Raw genomic sequence first — 19,058 nt, 5'->3', positions numbered from 1 at the left:
CAGTCATGAGTATTGAGGGAGGAAGAGAGCGCTGTTCATTCACTCCCCCCCACATACAACTCCTGCCTCGAACCTGTGACCTTCGGGTAACTATTCCAGCTCTTTAACCATTAGGCCACAGCTGCCCCATACAATCACGTTGCTGATGGCTGAGATATGAATTGTTTGTGAATGGCTGCCGTGGGGACGTGAACCATGTCAGGATGATATCCCATAAGCCCCTGACGGCTTGTCATGTTGCTTTACTGTCTATCACACAGAAACACAGGCACAATCTGTGAGCGGGAGGTCATTTATTTACAACTACTTCTGAAAGACAGATTAGAACAAAACCCGAACTGAACTGATCTAAATAATGACTCTATTGTCTTCAGTAGAGCTAAGGAATATTTTCTACATGTTCCTGATTATTTGTGTGAAGCTGCTTTAAAAGGATCTGTCCTGAATCCTCAGAGCTAAGGACTGCAGGGGGCGCTAGAGCAGAGTCCTTCACTAAACCAGGTGTGTGTTATTATTCCTCTAACATGTCCATGTGACTTCAGTCGGTTTCTCTGCTGTGATCTGAGAGAGAGAACACGTCACACAGTACTTACAGTTCAGAAGACACACACACATCAAACAGATCTCATGTTCATGAACACAAGTGTGTTTCAGAGCTGTGGCTCAGAATCTGTCACCATACACACACACACACACACACACACACACAGATAGATAGTTTTGAGTGCTGTGTTTCAGTCTATGGGATGAGACAGTAGCTCAGGTTTGGTGAAGTAAGTGTGGCCGGGGAGAAGCGATGGCTCCGCTGTGTCTCAGACATTCTGTTTCCCGTCCAGTGCTCCAAGCACATTGATCCGCCCGGATCTTCTGGAAACACAAACCCAGACCTGCCAAGAATCCTCGAGCCAGGAGCCCATCAGAGCCTAATGCACTCGCTCATGACCTGCTGAGGATCCCATAATGCACCTCAACACGGCCCAGAGAGCAGACGCTGGCACACAGACACAAGACAAAGCCAACAGAGACGCCCTGTTACCACGGTAACCAGAGAGGAAGGTCAAAGGTCAATTACACAGGATCTTATTTCTGTCACTGGGAATAATGTCTCTGTCCTGCAGACCCCATGTTTACAAACACACACACACACACACACACACACACACACACACACACACTATAGTGGTAAGTAGTATTACATAAGAAATATATAATGGGTAATTTTACATACTGACAGCATAATTCATTTCATTAAGTGAATATTACTGATGTGTTTAAAGTGTTTTTATATGAAGCAATCATACATTAAGATTAAAATCAGATTATGAATAAGTGATGAATGATAATTCTCACACATCAGTTGAATTTTACATCAACAGTGTCAAATCTTGTAATATCATCACAGTTACTGATCTGAACAGAGCTGAATAACATCTGCAGCAGACAGTCTTCATCACTGCTTCTGTTATTATACTGTTTATACTGTGAATCTGAGATATGAGACTTATAATACATTGTGTGTATTATAAACCATCATACTCTTAAAAGGTAAAACCACAAACAAGTAAATACATTAAAACTGTTCTTATGAATATTCATACAATGATGTATTATGGCTTTTTATAATGCATTCATTATAATGCCTTAAGAATACCCTTATAATGAATTATAAATATGGGCTTCACAGAAAGTGCTACTGCAGTAAAAACAGTAAAGCTCAATCTCCAGCCCTAAACACACACGTATGAAGACGCTCACGGCTGATGGAGCTTTTATTGGTTTACAGCCTTTCAGTCTTTAACATGACAGATGAGCTTGGCACAGCAGTGCATCTTCAGACCAGCAAGTGCTCAGAAACGCTCTCACACACACAGCTCTTTGTCCTCAGAGGAGGGAAGTCGATACACGCACAGGAAGGCCGAGAGATGCTCTCTAGAAAGCCACTGAACCAAATATTCCAGCTGAGTGGCTCAAACACTGCGGGCGATCAAACATAGCTCCGCATCTACTCACGCTTTATTAGCCAGCGCTGCAAACACGGCACGCAACGATCAAAACACGCCAGCACCGCAGATTCAGTGTTCATGCCAGCCACGGCCCGTCTGCAGCGATTGAGATGCTATCTGTGATGCAGAAGATTAGCAGCACACACTCGTGCTCGAAGGCATTGAGGGCCAAGGGCCCGTGAGGAGGCACTGGGGCCCCTGGTGTCAGTTTTCAGGCTCCTGCTGCGCTCCAGTAATCCTCAGGTCAGCACCGATGACAAAGATGTGTTTGACGGGGACACACTAAAGCTCCACATGCTTACACAGGACAAAACCTGAGCTCTGAACACCAGAACACACTATCACCGTGAATTCAGCAGTTTACCATCAACCAAGTCAAACATTCTCTTAGTGCTGCAAATGATATACAATTACACAAAACAGGCATTAATATCAGCTCAAACAACAACAAAATCAAGATGCTTCTTATATTCATTCAGTCCTTCAAGAACTGTTTTTATCTTTGAAGAACCACAAATCCACGTTCATTTTCAGCGTTTATTTGTGCATCTTCTCAGTTAACAACAGCTCTGTGTAGTAACAGCTGCTCTATGTGAAATCACACACCTGATGGAATCTACCGCGGATTAGAGAACCGGCTTTACTGACGAGATGCGCATAACGATCGGCCGATCGTGATTGGAGCACCCTTACCTTATTTTATTATATTACCCGTATTTAGTAAGTCACGAACAACAGGAAAAATTGTGTAAATTCATTGGTTAACAAGAGAGAGAATTCTGAAGGGAATTCAGCTCTTAGACAGGAAGAAAACACCTAGCAACCACCCAGAACACCCTAGCAACTCCCTAGAAACCACAACACAAGGTGTTTCTCAATGTCAAGGAAGGATCCTCGGAAGCCAGTATTTTGAGGATGCTACGTCATCGACATCCGTCGAAGGACTGTTCCAATGTCGAGGATCCTCGGAATTTCTAATAAAGGACTGAGTCCTTCGTTCGAAAAATATCCCATACACAGGAAAGGATGCATATGTGTATCCTTCGCACTCTTCGCGCTCTCAAATCACCCACAATCCTATGCGCGCAGCTTTGCTATCTTGTTCAAAAATTCAAAAATGTCGAACGTTAGCGGAGTCGGAGCGTTAACGGCTTTTATTTACGTTACTAAACATTTGTTATAACTGTAGTAAATATAAGTAAAGTTTAACGTTTAAATGCCAGTACAAATTACTACCATATTGATATTGTAAATTATACAAATACAAATGGTTAACTGAACCGGACCTGTCATTTAACAATTGGTTGCGTCATCGGCATTTCTTTTATAAATTACTAGTTAAGTTGTCCATTAGTAATTTAACGATACCATTCACAGCGTTATTCAAACGGACCTTTTCACTGACGTAATGACGCAATGACGTGCACTTGGTAGTCTGTTCCATTTACGTGTTCTCCGAATGCTACAGAGGAGACTCACCTAGCCTCCGAAGGAAGGATCCTTGACATTGAGAAACACCTACAGTCTAGCAACCACCCAGAACACCCTAGCAACCACAACAGTCTAGCAACCACCCAGAACCACCCTAGCAACACCCTAGAAACCACAACACAGTCTAGCAACCACTCAGAACACCCTAGCAACCACAACAGTCTAGCAACCACCCAGAACACCCTAGCAACACCCTAGAAACCACAACACAGTCTAGCAACCACCCAGAACACCCTAGCAACCACAACAGTCTAGCAACCACCCAGAACACCCTAGCAACTCCCTAGAAACCACAACACAGTCTAGCAACCACCCAAAACCACCCTAGCAACACCCTAGAAACCACAACACAGTCTAGCAACCACCCAGAACACCCTAGCAACCACAACAGTCTAGCAACCACCCAGAACACCCTAGCAACTCCCTAGAAACCACAACACAGTCTAGCAACCACCCCAAACACCCTAGCAACACCCTAGAAACCACAACACAGTCTAGCAACCACCCAGAACACCCTAGCAACACCCTAGAAACCACAACAAAGCCTACCAACCACCCAGAACACCATAGAAACCACAACAGTCTAGCAACCACCCAGAACACCCTAGCAACACCCTAGAAACCACAATACAGTCTAGCAACCACCCAGAACACCCTAGCAACACCCTAGAAACCACAACACAGTCTAGCAACCACCCAGAACACCCTAGCAACACCCTAGAAACCACAACACAGTCTAGCAGCCACCCAGAACACCCTAGCAAAACCCTAGAAACCCCAATACAGTCTAGCAACCACCCAAAACACCCTAGCAACACCCTAGAAACCACAGCACAGTCTAGCAACCACCCAAAACACCCTAGCAACACCCTAGAAACCTCAACACAGTCTATCAACCACAGTGTGTCAGGATCCAGGAAGTGGACGAGTGTGATCCCTCACATCCTGCTCACTCAATCAGCATCACATGACCTGGTGAAGACCTGTCCGATCACACTCATAAGCCTCGTGAAGCACTGCTGGAGCGTGCAGTCATCTCATCTCTAGCTGCCATTAGCGTCTGTGGAAGTGCTGCGCTCCCCGGGGGGGAAGGAAAACTAGGTCAGGATGAAGCTGAAAGCAGTGTCATATTAATACTGTCAATTTCCCCGGTAACTACTTTACCAGTGAGTGTGCTTTTTTCATCTGACTCTCTCTCTGACAATTCAATAACAACAGTAGACGCTCGAAGGGACAGAAACGCAGAGTTCACTACAACAACCACAGAGCACAAATCTCATTCTTTGAGATACTCGTCTAAAGCTCAGGCACACTAACTCATTTATACTTCTACAGACTGGATGAAGGTTAAGGGGAAGTTTACACAACAGTTTTTCCTTTCATTTTTCATGCACAGACTATATCGTCAGAACAATCCTTTAAACTGCATTGCTTAAAACTTGACATGAGATATGAGCAACTTGACATGAGTGCATAACCCTGATAAAGATGATAGTCCAAAATTTCTTCCAGTTAATCGTGTCTGGCAGTATATGACTTCAGAAACAATAATTATCCTCCTAACGGTCTCCAATGTGCTGGATCTGTTAGAAGTTCAAATGATCTCCACTGAAGTGAACACTAAATGAACCTCTAATAGTCTGAGTGTGAGACGTGAGACGCTCCTGAAGGTAACACAGAGCGCCGTGAGCTCTGAGACCAGATTAGACACAGTACATTAACATCTCTGAGCCGCTGATAATGGAGGAATCCTGACCAGAGACTGACCACACACTCCTGTGAGATTAGTCCTGCTGACTTACACTCGCTCTCACACCTTCAAGACGTCTAGAAGGGCCTTCCAATGATTTCATCCTGTAAGACGGTGTAAAACATCCATTGATTCTCTGTTCATCCAGCGCAGTGCTCACAGTACACCAGCAGGGATTCTGCAGGCTTTATGATGCTTAACTTGAGACCTTTTTAAGACCAAGTATAGAAAATCTAAGGAATAAATGTAACAATGTAAACAATATATGTCCCTGGAGCACAAAGCAGTCATAAGTAACACGCTTATATTTGTAGCACTAGCCAATAATGCATTGTTGAATGATTTTTCTTTTATGCCAAAAATCATTAGGAAATAAAATAAAGATTATGTTTCATGAAGATATTTTGTAAATTTCTCACTATAAATGTATCAAAACTTAATGTTTGATTAGTAATATGCATTGCCAAGAACTTCATTTAAACAACTTTATGATAATTAATGATTTTCTCAATATTTAGATTTTGTTGCTCCCTCAGATTCCAGATTTTCAAATAGTTGTATCTCAGACAAATACTGTCCTCCGAACAAACCACACATCAATGGAGAGATCATTTATTCAGAAAACAAACTGACCCTTATGACTGGTTTTGTGGTTCAGGGTCACAAATGTGTAGGGAACACACTTGAAAGATTAAAAATAAACCTTTAACAGATCTCTACAGCTCAAGGCCAGAGCACTGCATTCTCAAACGTGTGTGGTTTTTGTATTGTTTGTTGATCCTTTGTCTAAAGACTACTCTTTTCTGCCCTAATGTGAGCTGATGGGTAGAGACACATCTAACCTCTCCTCAAGAAGCTGCTGGATTCAGTTCCACACTAGAATACTGTCCTACCAACACAGACCACACCACACACATCCATCCCCCAAAGCAGTGTGTCTGTGGCTCTGGATTCAATCTGATCTGCTCCGGCTCAGAGAGAAGAAGAGTCTGTGTTAGAAACGCTCAGCTGCTGAAGGGATGCGCAGACGTCTGCAGGAGAGCAATGACCGATGGAACCAACCAGAGCCTCTTTATTCAGAACAGCTAAATGCAGCTAATTACATGTCAATGTTGTAAAGCCCAGGGGAAATGCTTCATGGTGGATTCTGCAGAGATGATGGAGAACTGGTCGAGCCTGACTAACGAGGCCTGTCTGAGTAACTCGCCCGTCATCGCCCAGGAAGAACACATGATTACAGTGATCAGGTCACGCTCGTTACATGACGCATGTTAAACAGCGGCTCATGGGAACTGGGCGAGGAAAGGGTTAAACAGACATTCCTTTCCACCCCGTTCCCATTACCTCCACACAAACACCTCCCTCTCTAATCCGCCCGGAGAAAGACGTTCATTCACAGGATTAAGTCGCACTGGACGCTTGACAAAACGTCCTCTTAATGGTTTATTAGTATGTCAATCACAGCCTCAGTGTTAGAAAGAGAGCTGTGTCCATGAAAGACGTCCATATCCAACAGCCACAGAACTTCAGAACGTCCTGTCCTTCAGGAGAAAAGAAGATGCCAAACATCTATTTATGTAGCATTTCTAAAGGAGAGATGGTTTGACTGAAGGAACGACTCGCAGGAGCTTGTGAGATCTGTCTGTATTTATGTATAAGGCTGACCCAAATACATAAAACATACTGTCATACAGACAGCTATTAAAGTTTCCTGGAGCAGAGATGTGTGTCTGTATCTGTCATCCAGTGAAACTTGAAGACAATATGAATGAAAAATCACCCTGTTCCCAATACACAAATCCGCCGCGAACGCCACAAATTGCGTTACGACCACAGTCTATGGTTAAGATCCACAGATTTTTTTTTTTACTCTTCAAACAACTAATACAAATGCAATAAACACTTTTCACACACACTCACGCCACATATCCATTTTCTCACGCACAGAAAAATCGCGAAGCAAAGAGGACACAGAGACCGACAGACCAGACAGAGCAGGTTACTTATGATAGGAAAAAAAACTCAGCTCTCAGATTCTGTCAATTTTATTTCGAAATTCAAACAATAAATACTCCTCCGCTCGACCAGGAACTCTGTGTAATCCTTGTGGCCGTAAACATGGGCAGTCAATGTGCAACAAAGGCTCGTGAATTTCACAAACGGTTTTATTCCAGGCCTGTAGTTTTGTGCTGTTGTTAAAACACGCTCTTCCTGGCATCACTGGACAGCATACGTACTAAAAAAACTAAATAAATAACTTTTCGTTCAGCTTGAGCTAACATCTGCTACAGCTGCCTACGGGACCAACGCTACTTCTGCTACTTCCAAAGGCACGCAGTAATGGCGGCGCTGCTTTACTTCCGTGTTTCGCCGGATTTGTCTATACTGTATACATTTTACACTGGTATGTATGATTTAGAAGTTATTAACCCCATTAATATGCAAATAAGAACATTAATGTACTTTACAAACGTACGGTGTGAAGTCGTGAAACCTGAACACATTAATACTTAGAGGCTTAAATATTAACATTATACATTTGAAACATGAAACAAGATAACTCAGGGTTAAGACGAGAGCTGAGCAATTAATTGAAATACAGTTTCTATTTTGACTTCGGCCTCCAACGAATATGAAAATGCAATAATTGAGATAAAACCATTATTGTGCATCATTCCAGTGGTGCGCTTTCTTTCAAAACACAGAGTGCCAAAATGCAATGCTTAGTGGTTATTCACGGACACCTTAAATTGGATCCATGCAACTCTTTTTGCATGCCCAAAATACAATGGGTATAAAGACATAATGCTGCATAAAAGTAGGGCTGCAACTAACGATTATTTTGATAATCGATTAATCTGTCGATTATTTTTACGATTAATCGATTAATCGGTTTATGTACTTATATTTTAGTTTTTTCCATTTTTTCCCCCCCAAGTAAATTATTAATAAATGGTCTTTATCCTTCAGCATAGATTTTTAAGAGATTTAACCATTTTGCACTGTTATATCCTAATCAAAAATATACCTGGAGTTGTTTTATTGTGTTAGTAATCCTTTTTCGAACTCTTCTGCAATCAGAACACTGACCCACACTCTAGCAAATTTCACAAGGAGATTTCAAATAATGTTTTCACCATGGCAGTCCTTAGAGCTCCTAAAGTAGTTTAACATCCCGAACAAAGCTTATTAAGGAATCTTTCAGAACATATTTTCACGAAGAATAAGGATAAAACAGAATAAAATTGCAGTGCATTGTATTTTATTATTTACTGGGAAACAGCTTTATAGCTTTTGCTGTGAAATTGTAAACAATCCTTCGAATAAAGTGCCAGTGGCATGAAACCTGAATGGAACTCACAATTTAAAGTAAAATCCATCAGAAGGTTGTCCAGAAAAAACGGACACACAAAAAACCTGCTGTGTGAAAAAGAGCAGTGAATACTTAGAAAAAAAAAAGTGCATTTCAAATATCTTTAAACATTTACCTCTCTCATTCAGTCATAATTAGGCTGCACGACTGAATTTTGAACTGGTAAACGACAAACTGATCACAGAACATGTTTGTAAAGCTTTAAATGTTAACTGTTAAAAAGCAATGTTATCAGCTTTTACGACTAAACATTTGCAAACAACATTGTACTGGAGAATCTGCACAAATGAAAGTCTTAGGGGCCGTTCACATATCGCGCCTAAAAACGCGTGGAAAACGCTAGGCGCGCCGCTTTCTCCTTCTTTCCAAAGCGCTCGCGCAGAAGATCCCCTGAGGCGTCTGCCTTTGCTAAGCAACCATGACGTGCTCTCTGCTTGAAGACGCGGAAATTTCAGCAAATGATAAATGGATTTGCAGCTCAAAACATCGCTTGCAGTAGCTCTGCTACTAAATTTATTTCAAAATGGAAATCCATATACAACTATGATCAGCTGTTCCTTTCATCTTGACTGAGCTTTTAACGTTGTTACGGGAAAGGATGAAGCTGATTGGTTAGTTCTTGTCACATGACCCGCGGTGCGCTTGCGGCATTCTGAAAAGTTGAGATGTTTTTAACTCGATGCGGTGCGGTGTTGGAAATAACGAACTTGAGCGCGCAAAAGACGCGATATGTGAACGTCCCCTTAAACAGCTCAGTAGTGCAGAGTTTACAGGGTACTCTTCTTTTTTGAAGGCTCAAAGTAAAGTACTCCCAGTCTCCCACATCCTGCTGAATGCTGCAGAGACGCTGTTCGGGAAGCACGTGACATAAAACGAGGCCAGCTATTGGCTATTCGCTACTTCTCCTGTTGTACTGGCTGAGTAAAACCTCCGGTGGCTCATTACTGCCACACTTTGGTCACCGCAGATTTGAAATATGCACGAAATGAGCCGCTTACGGCAAATAAAAGTTATTTAGCAACGAATCGATGACTAAATTAGTTGACAACTATTTTAATAATCGATTTTTATCGATTAAATCGATTCGTTGTTTCAGCTCTACATAAAAGCAAGCCTCAGTATGCCTGGTCTGATCTAGCTCAGAGTATTCAGTTGTGATTGCTTTGTAAATGCATTCATGTCACCTCAGAGCAGGATTAAACAATCTGTACAAAGACACTTCAGAAGCGCTTCCCTGCCACCTCTGCAGTGTCAATGTGGCACTGAAAGGGTTAAAAACATCACCTACTCGACAGCGGCTGAGGATAATATGGACCCAGTTCTGCCTCAACACAAGCATTTCAATGAATGATCTGTCACTGATTTTCTGTGCACATGACAATAGAAGTGTAAAACACACGGATTAATTTGAACTCAGTGAAGGTCAGTGACAGCAGATTTGGTTCTACTATCTGCTCCAAATGATCCTGAGCAGGTTTACGTTCCTGACACACACACACACACACAGCCTTCGTGGCGGGACACGCCGAGGCATGCTTCCTCACCGCAGCTACTGTTGTCTTGAGCAGTTCATAAACTACAGACACAGGATAGCATGTCACACTCCTGCTGTCTGAGAGTCTTACAATACACTGCAGAAACACTCCTGCCACACTGTGTGTGTGTGTGTCTGTCCGTCTGTCTGTGTCCGTCTGTCTGTCCGTCTGTCTGTGTACGTCTGTCTGTCCGTCCATCCGTCCGTCTGTCTGTCTGTGTACATCTAACTGTCCGTCTGTCTGTCTGTCTGTCTGTCTGCCTGTCTGTCCGTCTCTCTGTCTGTCTGTCTGTCTGTCTCTGTCTGTCTCCGTCTGTCTCTGTCTGTGTCCGTCTGTCTGTGTCCGTCCGTCTGTCTGTCTGTCTCTGTCTCTGTCTGTCTCTGTCTGTCTCCGTCTGTCTGTCCGTCCCTCTGTCTGTGTCCGTCTGTCTGTGTCCGTCCGTCTGTCTGTCTGTCTCTGTCTCTGTCCGTCTGTCTGTCTGTCTGTCCGTCTCTGTCCGTCTGTCCATCCGTCTCTGTCTGTCCGTCTCTGTCTGTCTCTCAGCCTGTCTGTCTGTCTGTCTCCGTCTGTCTCCGTCTGTCTGTCCGTCCCTCTGTCTGTGTCCGTCTGTCTGTCTGTGTCTGTCTGTCTCTGTCTGTGTCCGTCTGTCTCTGTCTGTGTCCGTCTGTCTGTCTGTGTCTGTCTGTCTGTCTCTGTCTGTGTCCGTCTGTCTCTGTCTGTGTCCGTCTGTCTCTGTCTGTGTCTGTCTGTCTGTCTCTGTCTGTGTCCGTCTGTCTGTCTGTGTCCGTCTGTCTGTCCGTCTCTGTCCGTCTGTCCGTCCGTCTCTGTCTGTCCGTCTCTGTCTGTCCGTCTCTCCGTCTCTGTCTGTCCGTCTCTCCGTCTCTGTCTGTCTCTCAGCCTGTCTGTCTGTCTGTCTGTCTGTCTGTCTATCTGTCTGTCTGTCTCTCAGGCTTTCTATCTTTATTTCTGTCTGTCTCTGTCTGTCTGTGTCTGTGTCCATGTGGAATAACTGCAGATGAGACAGACATCACTGACAAAACCAGCGGAGTATACACATGGAAACATACAGGTCTTCAAGGAAACCTGTCAGAAGTTGTGCTTAACTTGAAGAAACTGTGACAGAAATAGATTACTATCGTACAGTAGAATTAAATTTTTAATGTAATAATACAACTAATAATAAGAAGAATAAAATTGTTAAATATGTCATAGGGCTTTGTTTTACTTTTAGAAACTGTTTCATGATTTTTAAATAAGTAGATATGCTTTTTGATTAATTAAATTAAATTTGACCATTAATTTGAGTCCAGAAAAAAAATTTAACATGTAAAAATTAAAAAGGGAAAAAAAAAGATTTTTGGAAAAAAATTATAATGGAATTTGAGAAAAAAAACAATGGATTTTTTAGGGCCCTAAAACATGGAAGATATTATGACAATCAATAAAGACATCTGTCACTAGAGATTTAAAAGTCTCTCTTCAGCTCAATATAAAGACAAAAACAGACAGAGTTTCTCTTGAGAACAATGTATGATTGACAGGCGAGTGGGCGGAGCTTCACCGCTGTGTTTACACTATGACTGATGTGCTCATGTTTCTCTAACTGCCTCAGTTTGTGCTTTCAGCTGCGATTTCTTCTCATTTACGTCTGTATTGTGTGTTAAACACTTATCTTGAGATCTTAATATGAGGTGTAAACAGGGTCTCAAAATACTGTTACTGCACTCATAACCAGAAGAGTAATGATTACTGCCACTCCCTTTACGATTAGTGTAAAGTGTTAATATAATCGAATAGGTGTTAAATAATCTGAATTCTGTGTAATCTGATTTCATCATAATGTACTGACAGCCCTTCAGTGAGCGAGCGCGAGTGTGTCACGTTACACAGATAATGAGGTGATGCATGTGTTCTGATGGCCAGAGGTCAGTCCTCCACACACTCAACAATCATCTGAAGCTGACCACAAGGAAAAGGTTTCAAACACATTGAATTCAAATTTTTAAAACGCCCATTTCCCACCAATATTTGAGTGCTATATATACACTACAAAAAACGAAAGGATATCATTTTATATCAGTTCAAATACATCTAAACCGATAAGTCTGAGAACAGAAAAGCATTGTGTCGTTAGAAGTTAATCTGATTTATTTTTATAGTGCTTTATACAACAGAGACATTAAAGAGCAACAGCAGGCCCAGAGAGAGAGAGGTTAGTGTATTTAGTTCATTAAGAGTGTGTTTGACTGTCAACACACACACACACACACACACATCTAGTACACTCCTATTCATTAAAGTGTACAGCTGGGAATTATCTATTCACATCTAATCTGTCAATGCAGGTGAACTGATGCTGTAATATTCAGATGTCAGACTGAATTATTATCACTAAATACATCATATTACTAAATATGAAATGTCTTCTAAACCTGACAAAGCGTCATTTTGAAGCGGATGCAGGATCTGGGTTTAGACTCCAGCTTCCTCGTCTCGACCCGCTCGCTCTGGGTTCCTGGAGGTCAGAGGTCAGAGGTGCAATATTTGAATAGCGCAAAAAAGAATGTGAATACAGCTCCATGTGTTCAAGAGAACAAACCATCACTTCCTGGCAATCTGTCAGTAACAAATCCAGCTCTTTTGTCCTTCAGAATAAAGGAGTAAGAGCACACGGATGAGACGCCTGATGTTTGGGAATGCTATTATGAGCAGAGATTAAACCAAATCATTCTGATCACAGGCTGACTAAACCAGCATCCAGATGTGTGGGATTAAGACTTTATTTTCAAGATTTCACACGCATCTTGGCATTTAAATCCAGCATTTATTTCATGCAAAATCCCACAACTGCACACATTATTATCAACACACAAACTTCACATCTACACTACCCAGAATCCTAATCAAAGACAAGTGTGCTTCTGTACACATTCTAGTACTGTACCTTTATGCTTCATGGCACTGATTAGATCAGGATCGTTCAGAAATCATAAATCAGATCAGTGTTTACTCACACAGTGAAGCTCTTCGTGAGTTCAGAGAAATATAAAAGTGCTTTCTTCCACGAGGGAAATATTTCTTATGATGAATGCTGTTTGAAACAGCACAGAAACTGATGCAACTGAAGCTCAACACTGAGGATCCACACCTTCGGGTTATTCAGGGGTTAAATAACGCAAGCATCCTTTCACTAGTTAATATTTGACTTCTCAAACCAAGTGTGTTCATCTTTAGTTAAAAAGTTACATTTGAACAAATTAAGTGAGCAAAGCGTGACGTATTTTAACCTTCAGTTGGGGATAACATTTACACTTCACTGCTATTAGAGAGGACTGTGGATCATAACACACACACACACACACATTCACAGGAGGTTCTGCACTTCTATCCTGTTCATTCTTCTATTATTCTGCATGTAAAGTCTGCTCAGAAGACGTGAACGCTTGGAGGAAACAAATCAGAAACATATTTAAAACGCTTTGTGTGGCTTAATATTCACAGATACTAGTCCAAATCATTCCGCGTTAAACTGTAAATTCCATTGTAATGACTGGATTCCGAGTTTTCCGCATGTCTGACAGTGAATCCTGACTGTGGTTCATCTAGTGAGAGACACACAGACAAACACAGCTGCAGGACTTCCTCCACAGCACTTCCTGTCACACCGGACAGATTCACAGCACTTCCTGTGCGCCGCTCTACACCACAGCACTGTTTCCTGAGCGTCTCCCTTCGGAACGCCGGGATGATGCTGAATGAAAGACGGAAACACCGTGAGATCACACTCCAAACATTTACATCAGGAAGATGCTGCTAGTGGACAACGACCTTTGACCCCGACAGGAACCAGTTTATATGAATCTCAAAGCGGAGGTGTCTGCACACAGTCATGACTTGTTTGCTTACTGCGATCATACAGAGATCTAAACCATAAACAGGACAGTAATGATTCAATGACATCGATTAAAAGAAATGTGTTTATTTTGAATAAGTGCCATTCCAGCCTCCACGACTATATTCATGTCAAGAAACAACTGAGAAACTAGAAAAATAAATAAATAGACTATATAAAGCAACAACAACAACAGAGTTATGGATAAGGTTAGGTTTTTAAAGTTCGTCTTTGTTAAAAATAACATTTAATTAAAAATATTTTCATAAAAATCAGCAGAAAAGTAAAGAATCCTACCAAAGCTCAAATAAACTGCTTCGAATCAACAGTACTTCAGTAATCCAGCGCCTGTCAGATTCATTTGACTTGACTTGTGAAACTTTAATGTATTGATTCCTGTGTGCCATAGGTTTAAATAAAGATTTATAATTTCATTGTTACACCAGAAGCTGGACGAAAGGGCTGTTCAAATCTATTTGTCTTTGATTGATTCATTCAAGAGATTGATTCGAAGCCACTGATTCATCCAATAATGAAACACGTGAATCTCGAGTGAGTCACTGAATCATTCATTCAGAGATTACATGAGGTTTGGTTTAGTTGTCTAGTTTTCTCTTCAGAATCTGAGAGAAACACAACCTTCATCATTCGTCTCTATTCTACACACAAGCAGCTCTTCATCGAGACGGCTGATTTTAGCTCATGGAGTTCAGCAGCAATTAAATGATTTACAAAAAGAGACACAGAAGAAATCTGTTTGATATCTCAATGTTTGACTTCATGTTTATAATCAAAAAAAGACTCTGAATCAGAACCAGAGTTGATCAGTCTCAACCCTAAGTAGTGTCCAGCACACGTTCCCTGGTTCCTTCTGTTCTCAGTGTGTTTCTGCAGTGTTTGGTCATGAATCTGAATCTGTGTGTCGTGCCACTAAAGCAGCTTACAGCTGAATCAGAGCAGAGATCATGAGGACGCTCCTCTGATCCGTGATCCAAGCGTGTTGTTGAAGGGACTGAGAAGTGTTGCGTGAGCGGAGCATGTGGGGGGGGGGCAGTGGATCACTGGTATTGTAGTGCACTACATCAAATATAGGACACAACACACACACACACACACACACACACACACACACACACACACACACACACACACAGAGACAGATGTGGAGAGCAGATATACACACTGCAGAACATGCTCCAGTCTTCTTCTTCGTGTACACTTGTTAAGAGCACTTTATGAACAGAGCTGACTGACACATTGCTTCCATTGTAGACTAGTTCACTAGTAATGTCCACTAGTTTGTTATCTACAGTCGTGGTGGTGCCAAAACCCAACCCTCAACATAAACTGGTCATATTCACTCCACAATATTCAGCTTGTGAATAATCTCTGCCATGTTCTGTTCGATCACGCTTTAAGTCAAGTACACATGAGTTAATTTCCATATATCTCCAAATGAGTTAAAACCATCAGCCTTGGCTTCACACACACACACACACACACACACACACACACACACTGATCCCGAGTCTGTGTGACGCTTCCACACACACACACACACACACACACACTTCAGGTGAGAAGAAGAGAACAGATTCCTTCTAGACTTCCAGGAAGAGTTCAGGTGTGCTCCTCTGTTCTCCATCAACACTTGTCTGATGTTACTCGATTATATACAGTATCTTCTTAGTTTGAGAACACAATAATGAACCGCGTGATGATTGTGGTTGATATCAATCTGTTTTCATGAGATATGATTTCCACAAACACTGCCGATCAGAATCGCCCCGGTGACTAGAACTAGTGCTGCAGGCGACTAGTGGAGCAGGTTAGTTAGTTAGTTAGTTAGTTAGTGTTGGTGAAAGCTCCTACCGTCGAGACTGATGATGAAGACGAACAGCAGCGCGTCGGCTGCGCGTCCGCGTCGCGTCGGTGCTCCGCTCGCGTCGGTCCCGGTCCCGGTCCCCGGTGCTCCGTCCATGTTCTCCGTCTCTCCAGAGTGCGATCCTTCTCTTTCACGACACGCGCACAGCTGACGGAGATGACGGCGGCGCGCGCGAGCTCGGGATCGCTGTTCCGGTAAGAGCCTCGGATCGACGGTAGTCCGTGTGAACAAGCGGCTCACTTTACACACACACACACACACACACTCTCTCTCTCTCTCTGATTTCCGGTCTCTTCGGGGAAACGCTGGCGGAACCGGGAATCACCGCCCGTCGCTATTTCAAACAGTGAATTAAGCTACAAACTCCATTATAGTGCACAGTGTCTTCATGTGACGTGTTTGAGCTGCAGCTCGTTATTAATGGAGTGTTTCACTAGTAGTTCACTATCTGAACAGGGCCTCTAGGATGATTCGCAGTGGGTAAACTATTATTAATTTAAATGCAGAATGTAAATTCACAATAGTTTAAGAAGTGAAAAAAATGCAGCACTTGGCTCTAGCCAACAAAAAATATTATCATTCTTTCACTGAAAATTTAGAATTATCGCATTTTTCAAGATATAGGGCAGAACATTTATAGATCTATATAATTCATATATAATTTTATATTACAATATATATAATGTGATATTGATTTTATACAACATTTGTTCAATAAACAATAAGTTAAAATCAAGAGACTTTCGTTTTAGACAACATATTCCCTGTTTTTCTATTCCCTGCTCTATTTCTAAAAACAAAAATCATCCCAGTCTCAGCACTGTTCTGTGTCTCTGAGCAACATGAGAGTGATTCGTTCCTGAATGAATCAACCGTTTAAATGATTCGGTTCAATCGCAATGACTCACTTATTAACAGTGACTCGCTGCCACCTACTGACGATTTAATTTCACATTGAAGGTACCCTTTCATTCAGTAATTTCAGACAGAATTTCTTAATTTTAGACAGAATGCCGTAAAGGTAAAAAAAAAAAAAAAAAAGATTTTAAAAAAAAGTCAGCTGTCAGCACAATTAGAAATACGACATCAGCACAATAACACACTCAGTAAAATACTGTCTAATTATCGTTATCGATAAAATCACAGAAATCACAGAGATATAATTTTTTGTCAATATTGCAAACCCTTAATTTTTTTCCCCTTTATTTTGATGTGCCATCCCAAGATTTACCGTGGCCTCATCTGGACACCTCTTTCAACATTTTCTGTGGGAGCCACTGCACCTGAATGGAAAGCTGTTTTTTTTGTAAAAATCCTCGTAGTAGACAGTAGTGCTGACAGTGTCGTGTAAACATGACTGAAGACGAACCGATTCACTTGAGTGAGTCGCTTACGCTGGAACCGCTCCGAGTGATTCAAACTCGTCACTTCGATCATTAGTGATTCACTAGACATTCGACATCGCTTGTAATGATTAAAAAAACACGAACAGGTTAATGATTCACTGTTTCGAAGCGATCCAATCAGATCAGAAATTCGCATTATTATTATTATCATAAATCAAACAATTAAGACAATACAAGTATACACATAAAGACAAAATAAAAGAAAGACAAAAAATATACAGACTTGCTGCCAGGATAAAAACAGACTATTAAATCTCAAGAAGACACAAAGCACGAATATCCAAAGAAAGCATCTTTTTAAAACAATAACAAGTCACTTACAAAACAAAACAAGATTGAATAAACATTCAAAGATCTGACTGAAATTGTTCTGTACATGTGCATTAAATACCAAAACAGTTGAAATGTTATTTCTTTTACTTTATTAGTGAGCAGATAATTATGAGACAGAGTCCATACTTTCTCCCAAGGTATATTCTCCACAATATTATTCCAATATTTCATTATGTAAGGAATTTTGATTTATTTACTTTCATTTACAATGACACATTTATAATAAAGAAACAATCTTGGACAGGGGTGTAAAATTGGCACAATTTATTAGTGTCATGAAAATATGATTTTCTCAACACATTTGAGTAGAAATAAATGGCCACAAGTAGATAAATCAGAAACACCATCTCAGTCTCATCCCAGAGGATTCATGACAACGTTTTGGCAAATATCTATGAAGGACTTCAATAAACAGCATGTATCGGTGTGCATATCATCATCTGTATAAAACCAGCAGGATCCTCCGTTTCTCTTTCCACTTTCTAAAATACATTTACTACCTGAGAGAATCATCCAAAATATTTACATCAGCACATAATCCATATCTATATTCACATTCATATGTCAGCATGAGGTCATCATTCGAGCTCTCGACTGGAAACATTCATTCAACAAATGAACTGGAATGAACAGATATACACATAATATTTATCCAATAACCCATTTACTCCAAAAAAAAAATATATATATATATATATGTAAACCCTGATACCATGATTAGTATTATTAAAGTAGACTGTAAAGACTGCACTATGGTGTGCATGCAGTGAATGAAGCGGGGTCTGTGTAAAGTAACAGGAAGAGATGACTGAACGTAACAGAGGTCAGAGTTCAGAGCTGTGACCTGAGCACTCACAGATTCTGACCCAGATCTGAGGTTTCTGTAGATATACTCTGAGATCTGCACATTATACAGAGAGCTGAATATTCATGATAATATTGACCTTTAGACGCAGCATCAGTCTCAGCATTAAAACAGAAACACCACAGACTTTGTGTGTGTGTGTGTGTGTGTGTGTGTGAGCTCTGAAGACGAGCAGACGCTCCAGCTCTGTGAATGATCAATCTCTAACAGCATCCATGTAAACACAGTTCATATGTAGTGTAACTAAAGAGAAGCAGTTCCCTTCCACCAGCAGACAGCATCTACTCCTGATCACTAATGTGCTCCCTGACCAGGGCTTATTATATGACTTTATAGTGTAACAGCGGCCACTCGGGTCAGACTGTGTGTGTGTGTGTGTGTGTGTGTGAGAGACGAGTGCAGTGGTACGTGGTGCTCTGGTTTAACTCCCGCTGTACAGATCCACGTTACTGGAGCTCAAGCCTCGAGTGTCTCGGAGCCGGCCGGACAGATTCTGAACACCAGAACAGAGAAGAACATTCTCAG

The 19,058-nt window shown here is 41.5% G+C and overlaps 2 protein-coding genes across 3 annotated transcripts in view; both read right to left on the bottom strand.

The window, feature by feature from the left end:
• The window catches only part of ptk7b (protein tyrosine kinase 7b), a 52,509-nt gene extending 36,319 nt beyond the window's left edge, over nucleotides 1-16,190 (bottom strand). Inside the window, exon 1 of the mRNA XM_059565609.1 lies at nucleotides 15,917-16,190. Within this exon, the coding sequence (XP_059421592.1) occupies nucleotides 15,917-16,025 (109 nt within the window). The 5' untranslated portion in view covers nucleotides 16,026-16,190. The remainder of the gene's footprint in view (nucleotides 1-15,916) is intronic.
• Nucleotides 16,191-18,260: 2,070 nt separating this feature from the next.
• LOC132156675 (kinesin light chain 1-like) overlaps nucleotides 18,261-19,058 on the bottom strand; it is a 40,830-nt gene continuing 40,032 nt past the window's right edge. For both annotated transcript variants that reach the window (XM_059565610.1, XM_059565611.1), the window contains exon 16: nucleotides 18,261-19,026. In XM_059565610.1, the coding sequence (XP_059421593.1) occupies nucleotides 18,955-19,026 (72 nt within the window). In that variant the 3' untranslated portion in view covers nucleotides 18,261-18,954. The remainder of the gene's footprint in view (nucleotides 19,027-19,058) is intronic.

The sequence above is a fragment of the Carassius carassius genome, chromosome 14 (genome assembly GCF_963082965.1).
Source record: "Carassius carassius chromosome 14, fCarCar2.1, whole genome shotgun sequence".
NCBI lineage: Eukaryota > Metazoa > Chordata > Actinopteri > Cypriniformes > Cyprinidae > Carassius > Carassius carassius.
This window is presented reverse-complemented; position numbering and strand designations above follow the sequence as displayed.